The sequence below is a fragment of the Protomyctophum parallelum genome (assembly GCF_964188405.1).
Source record: "Protomyctophum parallelum genome assembly, chromosome: 14".
Classification (NCBI taxonomy): domain Eukaryota; kingdom Metazoa; phylum Chordata; class Actinopteri; order Myctophiformes; family Myctophidae; genus Protomyctophum; species Protomyctophum parallelum.
The window spans coordinates 6,072,927-6,091,655 of record NC_139709.1 but is presented as its reverse complement, the minus strand read 5'-3'; the positions used below and the strand labels follow the sequence as shown (position 1 = coordinate 6,091,655).

Below are 18,729 nucleotides of genomic sequence, written 5' to 3'. Positions count from 1 at the left end.
GGGGGCCACATATGAGCGGGGCCACAGTGTGGGGGCCACATATGAGCGGGCCACAGTGTGGGGGCCACATATGAGCGGGGCCACAGTGTGGGGGCCACATATGAGTGGGCCACAGTGTGGGGGCCACATATGAGTGGGCCACAGTGTGGGGGCCACATATGAGTGGCCCACAGTGTGGGGGCCACATATGAGTGGGTCACAGTGTGGGGGCCACATATGAGTGGGTCACAGTGTGGGGGCCACATATGAGCGGGCCACAGTGTGGGGGCCACATATGAGTGGGCCACAGTGTGGGGGCCACATATGAGTGGGCCACAGTGTGGGGGCCACATATGAGTGGGCCACAGTGTGGGGGCCACATATGAGTGGGCCACAGTGTGGGGGCCACATATGAGTGGGCCACAGTGTGGGGGCCACATATGAGTGGGCCACAGTGTGGGGGCCACATATGAGTGGGCCCATATATATGTACAGTATGGGCAAACATGTGATATGATTAACAGACAGATTGGATTCAAGCTCTTGCCGTTGCTGTACTAGTTGGACTGAATAATGCTGCGGTGCAGGGTGACCTTAAACGATATACAGTTCATCATAATTAAATACCGCTAATATCTACCGTTTATATCTGCATTTGCCACTTGAGACCGAGACCGGACTGGAGCACTACAACCCTACTATTTGGTTCCATATACTGTAAGTAGTAAGTACAGTATCAGTCACTGCAGTCTACATCTACAGTGCATGCTCTGGCTCGGTTTCCACTGATAAACACAGTGCCTCGGCGTTGGGTTGGACAACAGGCAGGTTGACAATGACAATTACCTCTCTCCATCGGGAGGCAATGGATGTAAAACGTACAATTTGTACGTTATAACTTAAGGCCTCTGGACACCAAAATACGTCCTTTACTATTGCTTCCAACTGCGCGTGCATGCGTGCGTGCGTGTGTGTGTGTGTGTGCGTGCGTGTGTGTGTGGGTGGGTGGTATATTATTGCTGCATTAATGCATACTGCACTGCATGCATTCAATTTGACTGATTAGAAAAATCTAGCCAAAAATAGTACCCTATACCTGCAAGGATTTATTAATTAATGAAATAAAGCAGTGGTTTCCAAACCTCTTCATGTCAAGGACCCCCAAATTGACACTAATTAGCCCGTGGACCCCCCATTTAAAAAGATATGCCATAATATCAATGAAGTCTAGCCAACATTGACTCTGTCATTCAGGTACCTTTGGTCTAAAATATCACACCTGTGTGAAGTACGGGGCGACTGTGGCTCAGGAGGTAGAGAGCAGGTCGTCCAATGATCCCTGGGGTCGGCGGTTCGAATCCCAGCTCCTCCTCCTCCTGTCCACATGTCCAAGTATCCTTGGGCAAGGCACTGAACCCTACATTGCCTCCAATGAGTCGGTCGGTGTGAGCTCGCTGTGCGGCGTCCTCACTTCCCCTCTTCACCTCCCAATGTATGAATGAATGGACCGTTGTATAATCGCTTTGAGTAAAGGCACGTGTAGTGCGTAGAATAACGCTATAAAAATACAATTTATTATTATTATTATTATTATAAGTGAGGGGAACTCTTCCATCATCATCTTACAACAAACGATGACAAAACAAACATTAAATTATCTTTATTGTCGATAATAACGTCAACAGTGTTTTTAAAACAAACACTGAACTAAAAACAAACGTTAAACCTGCATAGGAGGGGCCCTCAGAAATACAGCCTGTATATCTAAAAATCAAAGCCATCAAAGCGCGGCGCGGACATGGAGGGGAAAAAAGGATGGGAGTCCCATTGACTTATGAGCCTGTGATGTCATTCCTGCCGGTGCCGTTAGGCCTCTGACCCTCCATTAAAACGACATGAACGTCCAATACACGGGAGACGCGCGGCGTCGTAAACCCCAGACCCGATGGACTGACAGCACTGTAGGTCTTCTGGAAGCTGTGTGTGTGTGTGTGTGTGTGTGTGTGTGTGTGTGTGTGTGTGTGTGTGTGTGTGTGTGTGTGTGTGTGTGTGTGTGTGTGTGTGTGTGTGTGTGTGTGTGTGTGTGTGTGCGCACGTCTGCACTGCAAGAGAGAGAGAGAGAGAGAATTATTGTGAGGATGACATTTTGCTGGCGTTTAAAACGTCGGATCATTTTTATGTTTTGGGTCTGGGTTTTTGATATCCCAACAACACCGAGGCCGGCTGAGTTCTTGCGCAGGTATTCGCTCGCAGGCTGCTGCGGCCCTCGGTGCCTCGGCCAAACGTAGGGAGGCCCTCGGTGCCTCGGCCAAACGTAGGGGCCCTCGGGCCAAACGTAGGGAGGCCCTCGGGCCAAACGTAGGGAGGCCCTCGGTGCCTCGGCCAAACGTAGGGAGGCCCTCGGTGCCTCGGCCAAACGTAGGGGCCCTCGGGCCAAACGTAGGGAGGCCCTCGGGCCAAACGTAGGGAGGCCCTCGGTGCCTCGGCCAAACGTAGGGAGGCCCTCGGGCCAAACGTAGGGAGGCCCTTGGGCCAAACGTAGGGAGGCCCTCGGTGCCCCGGGGCCAAACGTAGGGAGGCCCTCAGTGCCGCGGGGGGCCAAACGTAGGGAGGCCCTCGGTGTCCAGCGGCCAAACGTAGGGAGGCCCGTGGCTCAGCGGAGCCAGTTGCAAATCTGTTGTCGAGAGCCAGTTTCTGCACGCAGCGATAGCCAGGTACACGGAGGATCCTGGCACAGGAAGAAAGAGAGAGAGGGGGAAGAAGAGGGAGGGAAGGAGAGAGAGAGAGAGAGGAGAGAGAGAGAACAAGAGAGAGAGAGAGAGAGAGAGAGAGGACATTTTGTCCATTACGGGCCTAGACACTTTTCCCCATTGGTTAGCAAACCGTTGGAAGGTGCAGTTGTTTGCTAAGCAGTCTGGGTGGTTCTTCCCCTGAAAGAACTATCTGACTGACTCTGACCTTGTTTGGCACTTTATGGAAAATAAAAAACAATACAAATGTTAAGTACTGAAAAAGATTTGGGTGTGATTTGAGCCACCACCTGACCAAGTTGATTTTAGCTCGTACTTTATGTTTGTTTTATTATTGTAATATAGTAAGTAACCCTTGCCGAGCCATGAGGCCTTTAGGGGCAGGACTCAGGAGCCTATCTCCTGTTTCTGTAGCCATGAGGTCTATAGGGGCAGGACTCAGGAGCCTATCTCCTGTTTCTGTAGCCATGAGGCCTTTAGGGGCAGGACTCAGGAGCCTATCTCCTGTTTCTGTAGCCATGAGGCCTTTAGGGGCAGGACTCAGGAGCCTATCTCCTGTTTCTGTAGCCATGAGGTCTATAGGGCAGGAGCCTATCTCCTGTTTCTGTAGCCATGAGGCCCATAGGGGCAGGAGCCTATCTCCTGTTTCTGTAGCCATGAGGCCCATAGGGGCAGGAGCCTATCTCCTGTTTCTGTAGCCATGAGGCCCATAGGGGCAGGAGCCTATCTCCTGTTTCTGTAGCAATGAGGCCCATAGGGGCAGGAGCCCATCTCCTGTTTCTGTAGCCATGAGGCCCATAGGGGCAGGAGCCCATCTCCTGTTTCTGTAGCCATGAGGCCCATAGGGGCAGGAGCCTATCTCCTGTTTCTGTAGCAATGAGGCCCATAGGGGCAGGAGCCTATCTCCTGTTTCTGTAGCCATGAGGCCCATAGGGGCAGGAGCCTATCTCCTGTTTCTGTAGCCATGAGGCCCATAGGGGCAGGAGCCTATCTCCTGTTTCTGTAGCAATGAGGCCCATAGGGGCAGGAGCCTATCTCCTGTTTCTGTAGCCATGAGGCCCATAGGGGCAGGAGCCTATCTCCTGTTTCTGTAGCCATGAGGCCCATAGGGGCAGGAGCCTATCTCCTGTTTCTGTAGCCATGAGGCTCACAGGAGCCTATCTCCTGTTTCTGTAGCGTGAGGCAGCTTCATGTACAAGTACACCCCCTGGACATGAAGCTAGTATGTCGCAGGGACTCATACCCCCAATTCAACCTGCCAAGCAGGGTGGCATTGCATATGGGTCCCATTTCCCGAGTCTTTGGTACGACCCCGGCCAGTGATCGAACCCCGACCTCCCAGTCTCATGTCGGACACTCAAACCAGCGCTGGGCTTATGGTGGTTTATTATTGTGATATATGGGCCAAAGTACAGCTGGGTGGTTGGTACCAGTGGTACTGCTGGAGCTCCACATGGATTTATGTGTATATTATTTTGTTCAGGTCCGGTTGAGTACTTAGTGGTTTATTACTGTAGAAGCCTTTTAGTTGGATGTGAGTCTGTGTGTTCCCGTGAGTTATGACAGGCCCGTTGCTTCCAAACAGAAACAAATCTGTAACGTCAGTGAGAGATATACCGGCCTCCACGTAAGTGCTTCTCAACCCTTTCAAGCCGTGCGTGACCCCCCCCCAAATAATCATATTTGAACTGGGGACCCCCCACTCTGACAAGCACCGGGGTAGGAGTTGAGGCATTTCTGTTGCATTTTTAGTTTGACTTTTGGTTCCACATGGATGAATATCGCGAAAACAGCAGATCTACGAAGCTCACAGTCGCTCACAACGCCTCTTAACGCGAGGGCGTTGTGACCTCACAACGCCTCTTAACGCGAGGGCGTTGTGACCGACTGAGCTCGTAGATCATCTTTCTTGTATTATTTGCCATTTTGGCCGATGTTTGACCAGTTTATTTTTTTATATAAACTAGCATGGTTTGTTGATTCAGCCGTTCACTTCCTCGTTTACGGGCCGACAAAACTCGCTATTATCTCTGAATCTATACGGAGCTGTCCATGTTTATTTTTTAAAGATATTTTTGGGCCTTTTTCTGCCTTTATTGGATAGCGTATATTATGGTGACAGGGGGGTGGGGTTGACAAACGGCAAAGGTCATCCGGATTTGGGAGTCGAACCCGCGTCACGCCGTCAGGCTGGCTCAGCAGCCTATAGGTGACCGGACCGCTACACTGCCCACCTGTTCTGTCCATGGTTCTGATCAGAACGCCAATGTTCTGTCCTAATGCGTAACCAAAAGCATCTTGTTTGGAATGTTCACGTTTCTAAAAAGAGAAGATCAGACTTATTAGCGCGAGGTAGAAACGGAACATTATATATACACCTCCTGGTTTTGGAGGGAAATGGAGGCATTCTAAGCGCCTTCATTTTGAAAAATGCCGGGGCATAAAAAAGGAGCATAAAAAGTGTACAAAATGTGAGTAGTTTTTCCACCACTGATAATCACTCAGGAGCTCTGCCAGGGGAAGGAAGTACCTTTACTTTATGTTTTCCTTTTATGTTCTGAGATCTAATGGAAGTGAAAACGGCTGAAACGTTGCCCAAATATGGAGTCATGTGTCTCACAGCTCTGTTTCCCAAACACCGTCCAGTTCAGGCCCGGGGCCCATTTCTGTACGGGTCGTGACTCGTGAGTAAATATCTTTTTCATTATCCATGTTTCCCCACAAAGAATGAAAATAAATGAAATGGGACATCCTCCTGCATGATGTCTGAATGCTTTTTCTACTATCACTATTCTACATTTTGAAATTCCGTACCTTTCCTTGTAACTTGTATAACTTGTAACTGCAGTATTGAAGCACTGCATACTTTAGAACTTTATTGATGCTTTTTTTTACTTAACTCATTCAGGAAGGGAACCCCTTTTGGTGTTTTAAAGCATTATGTGATACTTTAGCTATTGAAAGATAGAAGATCTACAAGCTCACAAGCTTGTAGATCTGCTATTTTTGAAAAATGGTGGTGCAAATCTTTGAATATATATTCTTTCAGAGCGATCGTTTTTTTTTAACTCAAATCTTTGCTTCTGGATAGGGGTGTGGGGGGGGTCCCTGGGACAACATATTTTCAGATGGGGGGTCGGCGACCAAATACATATGTTTTTGGGGGTCCTAGACATGAGAATGTTTGAGAACGACTGACATATAGAAACAGGTTTTTCAGAAAAGTGTTGTGATTTAGAAAATCGGCCTTAGGTCTAAAGCCTCTGGCTGTTTCAGGAACAACGTAACCGAGGCCGCCGCCGCCCGCCGGCTTTCCCAGCATGCAGCATGTTAAATCTCACGTGATTTTAGCCCCTGGAAAGATACATATAACAATAATAGCCTAAAAAAAAGAAAATACACGTTTTATTATAGTGTTATTTACGTACAACAAAGATGCCCAGAGGAGAACTATAGGAAACCCAACGACACCAACCAGCAGTCTTTTTACGGCATGGGGCTGAACCGAACCGCGCCACGGGGCGAAGGGAACGAGGTTAAGTGTGGAGGTTAACGCTGCGTTAAAGGACAACTCAAGACTAAATAACATACCGGCTCATTTTCCCACTCATGTCCACACCAAACGAGGCGGCCCTAGCCCTAGTGCAGTGGTTCAAGCATATGCATTTCATGCGGAAGGCCGCGGGTTCAAACCCCATAGAGTCATAAAATGATAGAGACTGAACCGGAGAGTCTGTGATACCGAGCGATCAAAATGTCAAACCAAATGCTGGAGAGCCTCACTGCAGGGGGCTTTGGTTCGAACCCTGCCTTGGGGTCGACGTCGGCATGAGGGTATGGCGGTCGCAACGGGTTCTTACTGTATAACGCCAAATCTAAATGGGTGTGTGTGTGTGTGTGTGTGTGTGTGTGTGTGTGTGTGTGTGTGTGTGTGTGTGTGTGTGTGTGTGTGTGTGTGTGTGTGTGTGTGTGTGTGTGTGTGTGTGTGTGTGTGTGTGTGTGTGTGTGTGTGTGTGTGTGTGTGCGCGTGTGCGTGTGCGTGTGCGTGTGCGCTCGCGTGCTGATCCATGTATTTATTTCAGGGCTGTCAAATGATTAACATTTTAAATCGGATTAATCACAGCTTCAAAATTAATCATGATTAATCACCGTTCGAACTATGTCCAAAATATGCCATGTTTTCCTGTATATTGTTGTGGAAATGGAAAGATAAATGACAGATTATTTTAACATATCTATGTAGTATTCTGTTTATTTATTATAACAAATCCAGTGTGGTCTAGGATCATAGGATCATAGTATTCTTCTTCTTCTTATTTCCGCTTGTAAATTATATTTTAGTATGGGGTGCCAGGTAGACTGTCCTGTCTACAGAGAAAATATCATTTCTCCTTTTTTATGAGTTCTTCCTCATCTGGATTTATGTTTGCAACCGACACAGGACTTACATATAAAATATAAACCCTTTGTATTGAGAAATAAACTCCATAAACAACTTTTCAAGTCAGTTTCAAGTATTTTTAGTGAAGGAATTCAACCCACATAAATAAACACACAACTCGGTTCACCACAGTTCATAAACCCAAGGTCAACAGTTCAGAATGGTTAAAAATAAATTAAAAGAAAAGAAACATATATATTTAGAAACTCATAACAACCACGTCTTCAATTCATAATGATTTCAACAACCCGGCCGTTTCAGCGCACAATAAACCTTCCCCTTCCCAAGTCCATAGATTAAGAAAATACATAAGACTCGTAGCACGGGCTAGGCCGTGCCCCGGCAAACAAAAATGAATTGTCCAGATCCCAAAAACTTCAAAAGATAATGTGTCACGCCAACAACAACACGCAACGCAACAAGAGTGTCAAAGAATGAATAAGACGCAGGTCGGCTTTTAATGTCTCCCCCGGAAAACAACAAAACAAGCGTCTGAAATAAAAATAAGTGAAATACCTTAACCCATTCTGACCGGGCACCCATTTTGGTGTCGGCATCACGTTATGCTTTAGCTTTTGAAAAATAGCAGATCTACAAGCTCATATCGCGCTACCGAGTGGCGCGATACGAGCTTGTAGGTCTGCTATTTTTGAAAAATCGAAGACACTTTTAGAATCTGATCTCAGGTCAGAATGGGTTAATAATGAAACTGTCAGGATGTAATAGACATTTTTAGAATCTGATCTCAGGTCAGAATGGGTTAACCGCTCCGTGCGTCAGGATGCGCGGCAGCGGGGATTCGTCCGTGGTTTATGGCCGTCCACTCTTGGACAGGTTGCAGCTCTCTGTGGGGGAGTTTGTCTCCAACGAGCCCCGAGATATACGCCGCTTTATCGGACTGAACGCAGTGACCTAAGCACGGCGGACATCCAGGGACCGGAGGGCTCGTCCGCACATCAAGGAAGAGGAAAAGGAAAGGAAAGGTTTACCCAGGGTATAACTGGACTAAGCTCAAGAACTTGTTTACAGCCAGGCCCTGCTCATATAGAACATTTCATGGTAGGGGTTCAATGCCTTGCTCAAAGGGCACTTCAGCGGTGGTAATTTTTTAACGTGCCGGTCCGGGGATAAGAACTATAGAGACCTTTCCGATATCAAGACCGCTCCGCAAACCGTTCGGCCACCGCTGATACAAGAAAGAACATCTGCACACCGGTTTGAAGAGCTCCAAGACTTACTTTATTTGAAGGCAAACAAATTGCAACGTTTCGACTGACTAGGTCTTCATCAGGTCCAACACTGAACGAACGTCCATCTCTGTCTGTCTCGCTGTCTCGCTGTCTGTCTCTCTGTCTGTCTGTCTGTCTGTCTGTCTGTCTGTCTCGCTGTCTGTCTCACTGTCTCGCTGTCTGTCTGTCTCCACAGGCCTTTAAAACCGGCGGTTTGACAGGGCTGAGTGAGTGACAGGCGTCATGATGAACAGACGGCTCGACGGGGACCCATTTCGGGGTCGTCACAAATGCGTTAATTGCGTTAAATATTGTAATGGAATTCATTAACAAAATTAATTAACGCCGTTAACGCGATAAATCAGCCTTCATTTATTCCGGCAGAAAATGAGTTAAGTGCCGTATAGTGCAGAGTATTTTTGCCCACACCTGACGGTGAGGGAGGGAGGCTCTCTCTCTCTCTCTCTGACTCTCTCTCTCTGTCTCTGACTCTCTCTCTCTCTCTCTCTCTCTCTCTCTCTCTCTCTCTTGGGCAGAAGGGCTGATCTGAACTGTCTGTATAAAAGAAGTGTGAACAGCGGATTCCTAATGCCTTTTCCGACCTAAGTGTAATTTATTGCATTTATCGCATGCAATAAATTGCGATCCGTCAGAGGGATATTTTCACCTGCTCTGAGGGTACTTTATACATACTTACGTACTGTTTTTATGGAAACAACAGGTGGCTCTAATATTGTGTTCTCTCGCCGCGGATTCATCTTTTTGTTACTCTGTGTTGAGCAAAGACATTCCAGACAGTTCCGCTACTGGTGGCAATAACTCAGGAATCCAAAGGAAAAGGAGGGGTGTGTGAAGTGCAAATACCTCCGCCGCGGTGTGAGGTATAAATATCTCAACTCTGACCCTTTTCGTATAAATTGACTTGAATTGACTTGATGTGAATGCTCTGATGAAGGCTGCATAGCCGAAACGCGTTGGCGTTCCTTTTTGGTGTGTGCCAATACAAATAAATGGAAATGTGAGTACCTTGTCCCCCGCTTGTTTAATTTTTGGATGTGCATGCTACCTTTTTGGAATTTTTGAAATTCCTATTTTTTTAAATATCTCAGTGGTTCGATCCCCAGGGACCCCCAAATTGACACTCTATATATATATATATATATATATATACATATATATATATATATATATATATATATGTATGTATGTATGTATGTATGTATGTATGTGTATATATATATATATATATATATATATACACACCTTTATTTTTTAGTTTCCTTCATTTTGGTTTTAATTATTCTTTATTTCAAAACATTAACAAAATTACAAAAAGGTAGAATTTTCCTTAGTTAAAAACAAATTAAATTATTATTATTTATTTATTTGTAATTTCATGAAGAAATAAAATCAGCCGATCAGTTCGAGACCCAAAAAAGAGAGATTTGATGTTGTTTTGCCTAATGACCCAAACTAGTGAAAATTAGCAGATCTACAGTACAAGCGCACAGCACAACACGTGGGTTTGTGCCACGTTGCGAGCTTGTATAGATCTGCTCTTTTCACTAAGTCTGGGTCCCGTGCACAAAAAAAACATCTCTCTTTTTGCTTCTCGAACTGAAAAGTTTGGGAAAAGTCAAAGTCGTACGATTTGTCACCCACGTTACCGCAGTGAAAATTTCTTCTCCGCATTCAACCCATCTCTCTTGGAGCGGTGAGCTGCAGCCGTGCCGCGCTCGGGAATCATTTGATTAGTTGATTTGACCCCCCCCCCTAATCCAACCCTTTGATGCTGAGTGCCAAGCAGGGAGGCATTGGGTCCCATTTGTACAGTCTTTGGTATGAGGGATCGAACCGGGGATTGAACCCCGACCTCCCAGTTTCAGAGCGGACACTCTAACCACAAGGCCACTGAGCTGCTAGCCGCTGCTCTACACACACACGCACACACACGGACGCACGCACGCACGCACGCACGCACGCACGCACGCACGCACGCACGCACGCACGCACACACACACACACACACACACACACACACACACACACACACACACACACACACACACGCACACGCGCATCACACATGACCTTTCTCTCTCTCTCTCTCTCTCCAGGGCGTACATGAGTATCAAAGAGCTGAAGGAGGAGTTACACCTGAGCGCTTCAGACACGCTCAACGTGTTCTTTGCAAACACCTCGGCGCGCGAGGAGCTGGCGGGAGCCGCCACCTGGCCCTGGGCCAAGGAGGCCCTGAGCCACCAGGGTGAGTCTAACACACACTTTAACAGGGGGTCCGGGACCCCCCTAGGGGGGGCCCTCAGCCACCAGGCTGAGTCTAACACACACTTTAACAGGGGGTCCGGGACCCCCCTAGGGGGGGCCCTCAGCCACCAGGGTGAGTCTAACACACACTTCAACAGGGGGTCCGGGACCCCCCTAGGGGTGCCCTCAGCCACCAGGCTGAGTCTAAAACACACTTTAACAGGGGGTCCGGGACCCCCCTAGGGGGGGCCCTTAGCCACCAGGGTGAGTCTAACACACACTTTAACAGGGGGTCCGGGACCCCCCTAGGGGGGCCCTTAGCCACCAGGGTGAGTCTAACACACACTTTAACAGGGGGTCCGGGGCCCCTAGGGGGGGCCCTCAGCCACCAGGCTGAGTCTAAAACACACTTTAACAGGGGGTCCGGGACCCCCCTAGGGGGGCCCTCAGCCACCAGGCTGAGTCTAAAACACACTTTAACAGGGGGTCCGGGGCCCCTAGGGGGGCCCTCAGCCACCAGGCTGAGTCTAACACACACTTTAACAGGGGGTCCGGGACCCCCCTAGGGGGGCCCTCAGCCACCAGGCTGAGTCTAACACACTTTAACAGGGGGTCCGGGACCCCCCTAGGGGGGCCCTCAGCCACCAGGGTGAGTCTAACACACACTTTAACAGGGGGTCCGGGACCCCCCTAGGGGGGCCCTCAGCCACCAGGCTGAGTCTAACACACTTTAACAGGGGGTCCGGGACCCCCCTAGGGGGGCCCTCAGCCACCAGGGTGAGTCTAACACACACTTTAACAGGGGGTCCGGGGCCCCTATAGGGGGGCCCTCAGCCACCAGGCTGAGTCTAAAACACACTTTAACAGGGGGTCCGGGACCCCCCTATAGGGGGGCCCTCAGCCACCAGGGTGAGTCTAACACACACTTTAACAGGGGGTCCGGGACCCCCCTAGGGGGGCCCTCAGCCACCAGGGTGAGTCTAAAACATACATGGGCAACTGGCGGCCCCGGGGGGCCACATGTGGCCCCCACCTTCACTTAATGGGGCCCTCGGCTTAATATCAGAATACTGATATAGTATTAGGTTAGTTTTGGTTTAGTTTATTCGCACAATAAAAACAGTACAAAAAAGGTAACATCAATAAAAGAGAAGTGTGTGCAGGTGGTTCTCACCAAAGTTAATATACAAATAGTAAGACAAAGTAATCAAACATTGGTATGGAAAATAACAAAAACAAAAACAACAAGAAATACATTATTTACACTTGTGAAGTGTGTGTGTGTGTGCGTGTGCGTGTGCGTGTGCGTGTGCGTGCGTGCGTGAGTCCGAGTATGTCTGAGTATGCACAATAAGGCTACGTTACGTTAGAATCAAGTAGAGAGGGTTGCTTCAAGAGGCTGGCCCTCAATCTATGTTTAAAGTTACAGAGTGAAGATGAGGAGTTGGCAATAAGTATGTGTGAATTCCAGAGTAAAGAACCTCTGACTTTTATGGAGAACTGGCTAAGAGTGATACTAGTGTATTGATTTCAGCTGTTACAATTCCAAACATGCAAACATGACCCACTTTTGTATATCCAATGTGTTTGGATTTAGTTCATAAAGTTAACATTACTATAACTAAATTCATTTGAAATTAAATAAAAAGGTTATTTTTCCGGATTCCAATAAAAACAATTTGCCAATTCTTTTTCAGGATTTCAATTCAAATATAGCAAAAAATATAGCAAAAATGTTTGCTACGAAAGTAATATGCAACGTGGAGTGAGTGTGGAACTATAGTAGCCCTCTGGAGTGAGTGTGGAACTATAGTGGCCCTCTGGAGTGAGTGTAGAACTATAGTAGCCCTCTGGAGTGAGTGTGGAACTATAGTAGCCCTCTGGAGTGAGTGTGGAACTATAGTAGCCATCTGGAGTGAGTGTGGAACTATAGTAGCCCTCTGGAGTGAGTGTGGAACTATAGTAGCCCTCTGGAGTGAGTGTGGAACTATAGTGGCCCTCTGGAGTGAGTGTGGAACTTTAGTGGCCCTCTGGAGTGAGTGTGGAACTATAGTAGCCCTCTGGAGTGAGTGTGGGACTATAGTATCACTCTCCATCGTTGCACACCTCTCCTTCTAGCCTGTTGGTCCACATGGTCATTCTCCAGTCTCCAGATACTCTGCGTTCTGCTCATTGTCTTCTTACCTTCCCCTCCATTGTTCATTGTTCTCTGCACTGCTGGGCCATTATAACCAAACGTAACGAGGAGCCTTAATCTGGGACATAAAAGCCAGGGGAGAGCGTTCACGTTTCCCAGCATATATATATATATATATATATATACTGTATATATATCGCCTCTTTCTCCGTCAAATCATTAGTTTGCAAACAAACAAACAAAGAGGCAATTTATTTCAGCCCCAACTTACTTATTTATTTATTTTCCGTTTTGGGGTATAGGCCTATAGCTCATCAACATTGACATCTCTTTCCTCCCCGGTGTCTTTTCTGTGCCATTTCGAGGTGAGACATGGATATGTTACGGATATTAAACCAATTAAATGTATTTCGAAGCTGAGTTACTACTAACTATACTCCTAACCCCATTGGATCCTCAAACTTGTTTTTTCATCATTCTAATCAATGATGGGTAAAACAACTATCTACAATGGAGACCAGAACACAACGGAGACATCGTCGCTTGATTCACCTGACAAATATGACTGTCATCATCTCTTGTTTGTTCCTGAAAAGTTATATCATATTTTGGACATATACTTGGGTTTGGTTACATTGGTTTCTGTGGATTTTGACAGCAAATTTTGGATTTGGTTTTAGTCATAATTCCATTCAGTTTAGTCATCTGAAATGTTTTAGTTTTAGTCTAGTTTTACTGACTCTACAGTTGATGTTAGTCGACTGAAATGTATTTTTTGACGGGCCGTGATTTTATACTCAGCTGCCGAATGTAGCAGATCTACAAGCTCACAGCGTGTCACACTGCAACACGCTGTGAGCTTGTAACATTTAGTTCTACTGGATCTCTTCTCCACTAGTCCCTCCCTAACATTTAGTTATACTGGATCTCTTCTCCACTAGTCCCTCCCTAACATTTAGTTATACTGGATCTCTTCTCCACTAGTCCCTCCCTAACATTTAGTTCTGCTGGATCTCTTCTCCACTAGTCCCTCCATAACATTTAGTTCTACTGGATCTCTTCTCCACTAGTCCCTCCATAACATTTAGTTCTACTGGATCTCTTCTCCACTAGTCCCTCCATAACATTTAGTTCTACTGGATCTCTTCTCCACTAGTCCCTCCATAACATTTAGTTCTACTGGATCTCTTCTCCACTAGTCCCTCCATAACATTTAGTTCTACTGGATCTCTTCTCCACTAGTCCCTCCATAACATTTAGTTCTACTGGATCTCTTCTCCACTAGTCCCTCCCTAACATTTAGTTCTACTGGATCTCTTCTCCACTAGTCCCTCCCTGACATTTAGTTCTACTGGATCTCTTCTCCACTAGTCCCTCCATAACATTTAGTTCTACTGGATCTCTTCTCCAATAGTCCCTCCCTAACATTTAGTTCTACTGGATCTCTTCTCCACTAGTCCCTCCATAACATTTAGTTCTACTGGATCTCTTCTCCACTAGTCCCTCCCTAACATTTAGTTCTACTGGATCTCTTCTCCACTAGTCCCTCCCTAACATTTAGTTCTACTGGATCTCTTCTCCACTAGTCCCTCCATGACATTTAGTTCTACTGGATCTCTTCTCCACTAGTCCCTCCCTAACATTTAGTTCTACTGGATCTCTTCTCCACTAGTCCCTCCCTAACATTTAGTTCTACTGGATCTCTTCTCCACTAGTCCCTCCATGACATTTAGTTCTATTGGATCTCTTCTCCACTAGTCCCTCCATAACATTTAGTTCTACTGGATCTCTTCTCCACTAGTCCCTCCCTAACATTTAGTTCTACTGGATCTCTTCTCCACTAGTCCCTCCATGACATTTAGTTCTACTGGATCTCTTCTCCACTAGTCCCTCCCTGACATTTAGTTCTACTGGATCTCTTCTCCACTAGTCCCTCCATAACATTTAGTACTTTCTTTTGTTATTTTTTGTATTTAGTCTTGGCTTTAGTCATCATAGTGTAGTTTTTATTTGGTTTTCATCAACAAAAGAAGGTAGACGACAGACCTTTTTCCGTCCTAGTTTCAGTCAACGAAATCAACCTTCTCGCGGCAGGAGAGTACTGTACACACACGCACGCACGCACGCACGCACGTACGCACGCACACACACACACACACACACACACTTACACTCACATACACAGTATACTGTACGTATCTCTGTGAGATATCACTAGCTGTCAAGAAGTGGAAGGAGGCTAAAGAGAGATATTTGTGTTGAGGTTTCTGCAACACACCACTGTGTTCTTAGTAGCAGGCCAACAACAGTCAAACCCACCGCTAACCCATTCTGGGCGGGAACCCCCTTGGGTGTTTTAAGCATTATGTTATGCTTTAGCTATATCTTTTTTTAATCTTTCAAATGTGGCGCAAATCATTGAATATATATTTCAGAGTGAACATTTTTAACTAAAATATTTGCTTCTGGGTGGGGGGTCCCTGGAACTACATATTTTGAGATGGGGGTCCGTGGCCCAATAGAGATAATTCTGGGGGTCCTTGACATGAAATATTGAGCACCACTGACATAGAAACAGAAAAATGTTAGGATTTAGAAGCCTTTTTTCCCCCAAAATGGGTCCAAAATGGGCTAACCCACATCTCGGATCCCATTTCCCATAAATCTCATGCGAGACAAAGTATGCCTGGCTATCTGTTATCACGTTATTATACGGAGTTTGGATATTGTTTCCCATGGCATGTGCTTAGCCTCCATGTAGGTTGAGTTTGTTCCTAATTACCTATAAATGTCACGTTATTTAGGCCTTTTTTCTTTCTTTTCTTTTTTTATTGGAGTGGTCTGTTTCTCTTTTGTAAATACCAGCATGCGTGCTATTATGGCTGAGTGCTAATGTGTTTGAGTGCTCGCTGCATTAGCGTTTTTTAATGTATGAAGCCAGTATTAATGTATGTACTGGCAGTGTGAATGTTGACTCTTGCATCATTTGGTTCTCGGTGGTTGACTTGACTTCATGGCCTAAATGAAAAGGTGGACAAGAAAGGGCTTGCAACAAAAAAACGTTTCTCAAAGTGGAGAAAGTAAAAAAAAATAAGAAAATCCAAATCCTCTCCTATATGGGGATCCAAGGCACCAGATTTTTCAAACGTAGCCTACTGTACATATCAACAGTGGTGGATTTTATTTGCTTATTTAAAGGAGCATTCAGTGATTTGGGTGATTTGAAAACCACCCAGTCCGCCCGGTAACAAAATGTGCACATGCACACGCTCTACAGTGGGGGGGACACGCGACAGGCCAACAGCATGTGCACCAAGGCCCGCCCCCGCTCGATCATGATTGGAGGAAGGCCCCTCTCTATCCTGATTGGATGAAGGCTGGGCCACCTAGCCAAAAACAGGGAGGAACTCCTTATATGGTCAGCACACTATAGTAGGGAGGATATTATTTTTTTTAAAGGAAAAAAAGTGGTATTTGAATGAAGTGAAATCACTGAATATACCTTTATTGTTTTTTTACCTGATTTGTTTTTCTTGCTCAGGTGGGATGGTCCTCAACCCGTCCTACTTTGGTACGGTGGGTCACAACAACACCATGATCCATGAGATGGGTCACATCTTTGGACTGTACCACGTCTTCAAGGGGGTGAGCGAGCGGGACTCCTGCGACGACCCGTGTCAGGTAGGAGAGCCAGTGTAGATACACACCGCATTGTGACCTTCACATAATCATGAATCCACAAAGTACTTGTCACTTACTTGTCAGTAACTTTGCCACTTGATTTGCCACTCACTTTATGCCACTCTCTTTATGCATGCAAATACCTTCTATTTGCACTCATAGCTGACTCATCAGCTATGAGTCTGGCGCGGCCAGACTCATAGCTGATGTTTCCTCATATGCGGGGAGGAAACATCAGTGAAGCCTCACTATGAGTCAAACACAGTGGTTTAGACTTTAGAGCAGTGCTTTGGAAAGACATGTAAGATATACAAGCCCACAGCGTGGCGACCTTGTACTGTACGTGTGCTAATCTTTGAACATGGGTTTTTAAATCTCTGATGTTGTGGTCCCTGTGGTGCAGGAGACCTGTGTGTTTAAATCTCTGATGTTGTGGTCCCTGTGGTGCAGGAGACCTCCCCGTCCTTAGAGACAGGAGACCTGTGTGTTTAAATCTCTGATGTTGTGGTCCCTGTGGTGCAGGAGACCTGTGTGTTTAAATCTCTGATGTTGTGGTCCCTGTGGTGCAGGAGACCTCCCCGTCCTTAGAGACAGGAGACCTGTGTGTTTAAATCTCTGATGTTGTGGTCCCTGTGGTGCAGGAGACCTCCCCGTCCTTAGAGACAGGAGACCTGTGTGTTTAAATCTCTGATGTTGTGGTCCCTGTGGTGCAGGAGACCTCCCCGTCCTTAGAGACAGGAGACCTGTGTGTTTAAATCTCTGATGTTGTGGTCCCTGTGGTGCAGGAGACCTCCCCGTCCTTAGAGACAGGAGACCTGTGTATATAAATCTCTGATGTTGTGGTCCCTGTGGTGCAGGAGACCTGTGTGTTTAAATCTCTGATGTTGTGGTCCCTGTGGTGCAGGAGACCTGTGTGTTTAAATCTCTGATGTTGTGGTCCCTGTGGTGCAGGAGACCTGTGTGTTTAAATCTCTGATGTTGTGGTCCCTGTGGTGCAGGAGACCTCCCCGTCCTTAGAGACAGGAGACCTGTGTGCCGACACCGCCCCCACGCCCAAGTCTAAGGCCTGCCACGACCCCGGGGCCGTTAACGACACCTGTGGAGTCAAGACCTACCAGGACACGCCCTACAACAACTACATGAGTTACACAGGTACGCACGCACACACACACACGCCTTACAACAACTACATGAGTTACACAGGTACGCACGCACACACACACACACGCCCTACAACAACTACATGAGTTACACGGGTACGCACACACACACACACACACACACACACACACACACACACACACACACACCTTACAACAACTACATGAGTTACACAGGTACGCACACACACACACACACACACACACACACACACACACACACACACACACCTTACAACAACTACATGAGTTACACAGGTACGCACACACATACACACACACACACACCTTACAACAACTACATGAGTTATACAGGTACGCACACACATACACACACACACACACCTTACAACAACTACATGAGTTACACAGGTACGCACACACACACACACCTTACAACAACTACATGAGTTATACAGGTACGCACGCACACACACACACGCACGCACACACACACCTTACAACAACTACATGAGTTACACAGGTACGCACACACACACACACACCTTACAACAACTACATGAGTTACACAGGTACGCACGCACACACACACACACACCTTACAACAACTACATGAGTTACACAGGTACGCACGCACACACACACACCTTACAACAACTACATGAGTTATACAGGTACGCACACATGCACGCACATACGCACACTCACAGGCACAAATCATGAGCTCAGTTCGGGGATCTCCCCAGGTTTGCAGAGTATAGCGCGCATGAGGATTACAGTTTATAGGCAAATTGACTGCAGGGTGAATCATATGGGATATAAAGAAAAAAAATAAGAGCTTATTTCTCTTTTCCACCATCTACATCTCATCTCGTGACGCAGTTGTGATCTCCTCTGGATGTTTGGCTCCCTAAGAGGACACAAGGGTTGATGTGGTTGATCTGTACGGTAAAGAGGACACAAGGGTTCATGATGTGGTTGAACTGTAATTGACAGTGGATAACATCTTCCCACATGTAACCGTACAGCAGAACATTTCATGACCCCCGCTGGGGTCATTTATGCTGTAAAAAAAAAGCCAAGCGTTAATAATTCCCATCATTATTTTAGAGGGGGAAAAGAAACC

General features: G+C 46.7%; 1 protein-coding gene across 1 annotated transcript in view; it reads left to right on the top strand.

Annotated features, from left to right (window-relative positions):
• The window catches only part of pappa2 (pappalysin 2), a gene marked incomplete at both ends in the record, with an annotated part of 139,420 nt that overhangs the window by 25,486 nt on the left and 95,205 nt on the right, over window positions 1–18,729 (top strand). Inside the window, 3 exon segments of the mRNA XM_083781953.1 lie at window positions 10,517–10,665; window positions 16,343–16,482; window positions 17,481–17,634. Coding sequence (XP_083638079.1) covers window positions 10,517–10,665; window positions 16,343–16,482; window positions 17,481–17,634 — 443 coding nt within the window.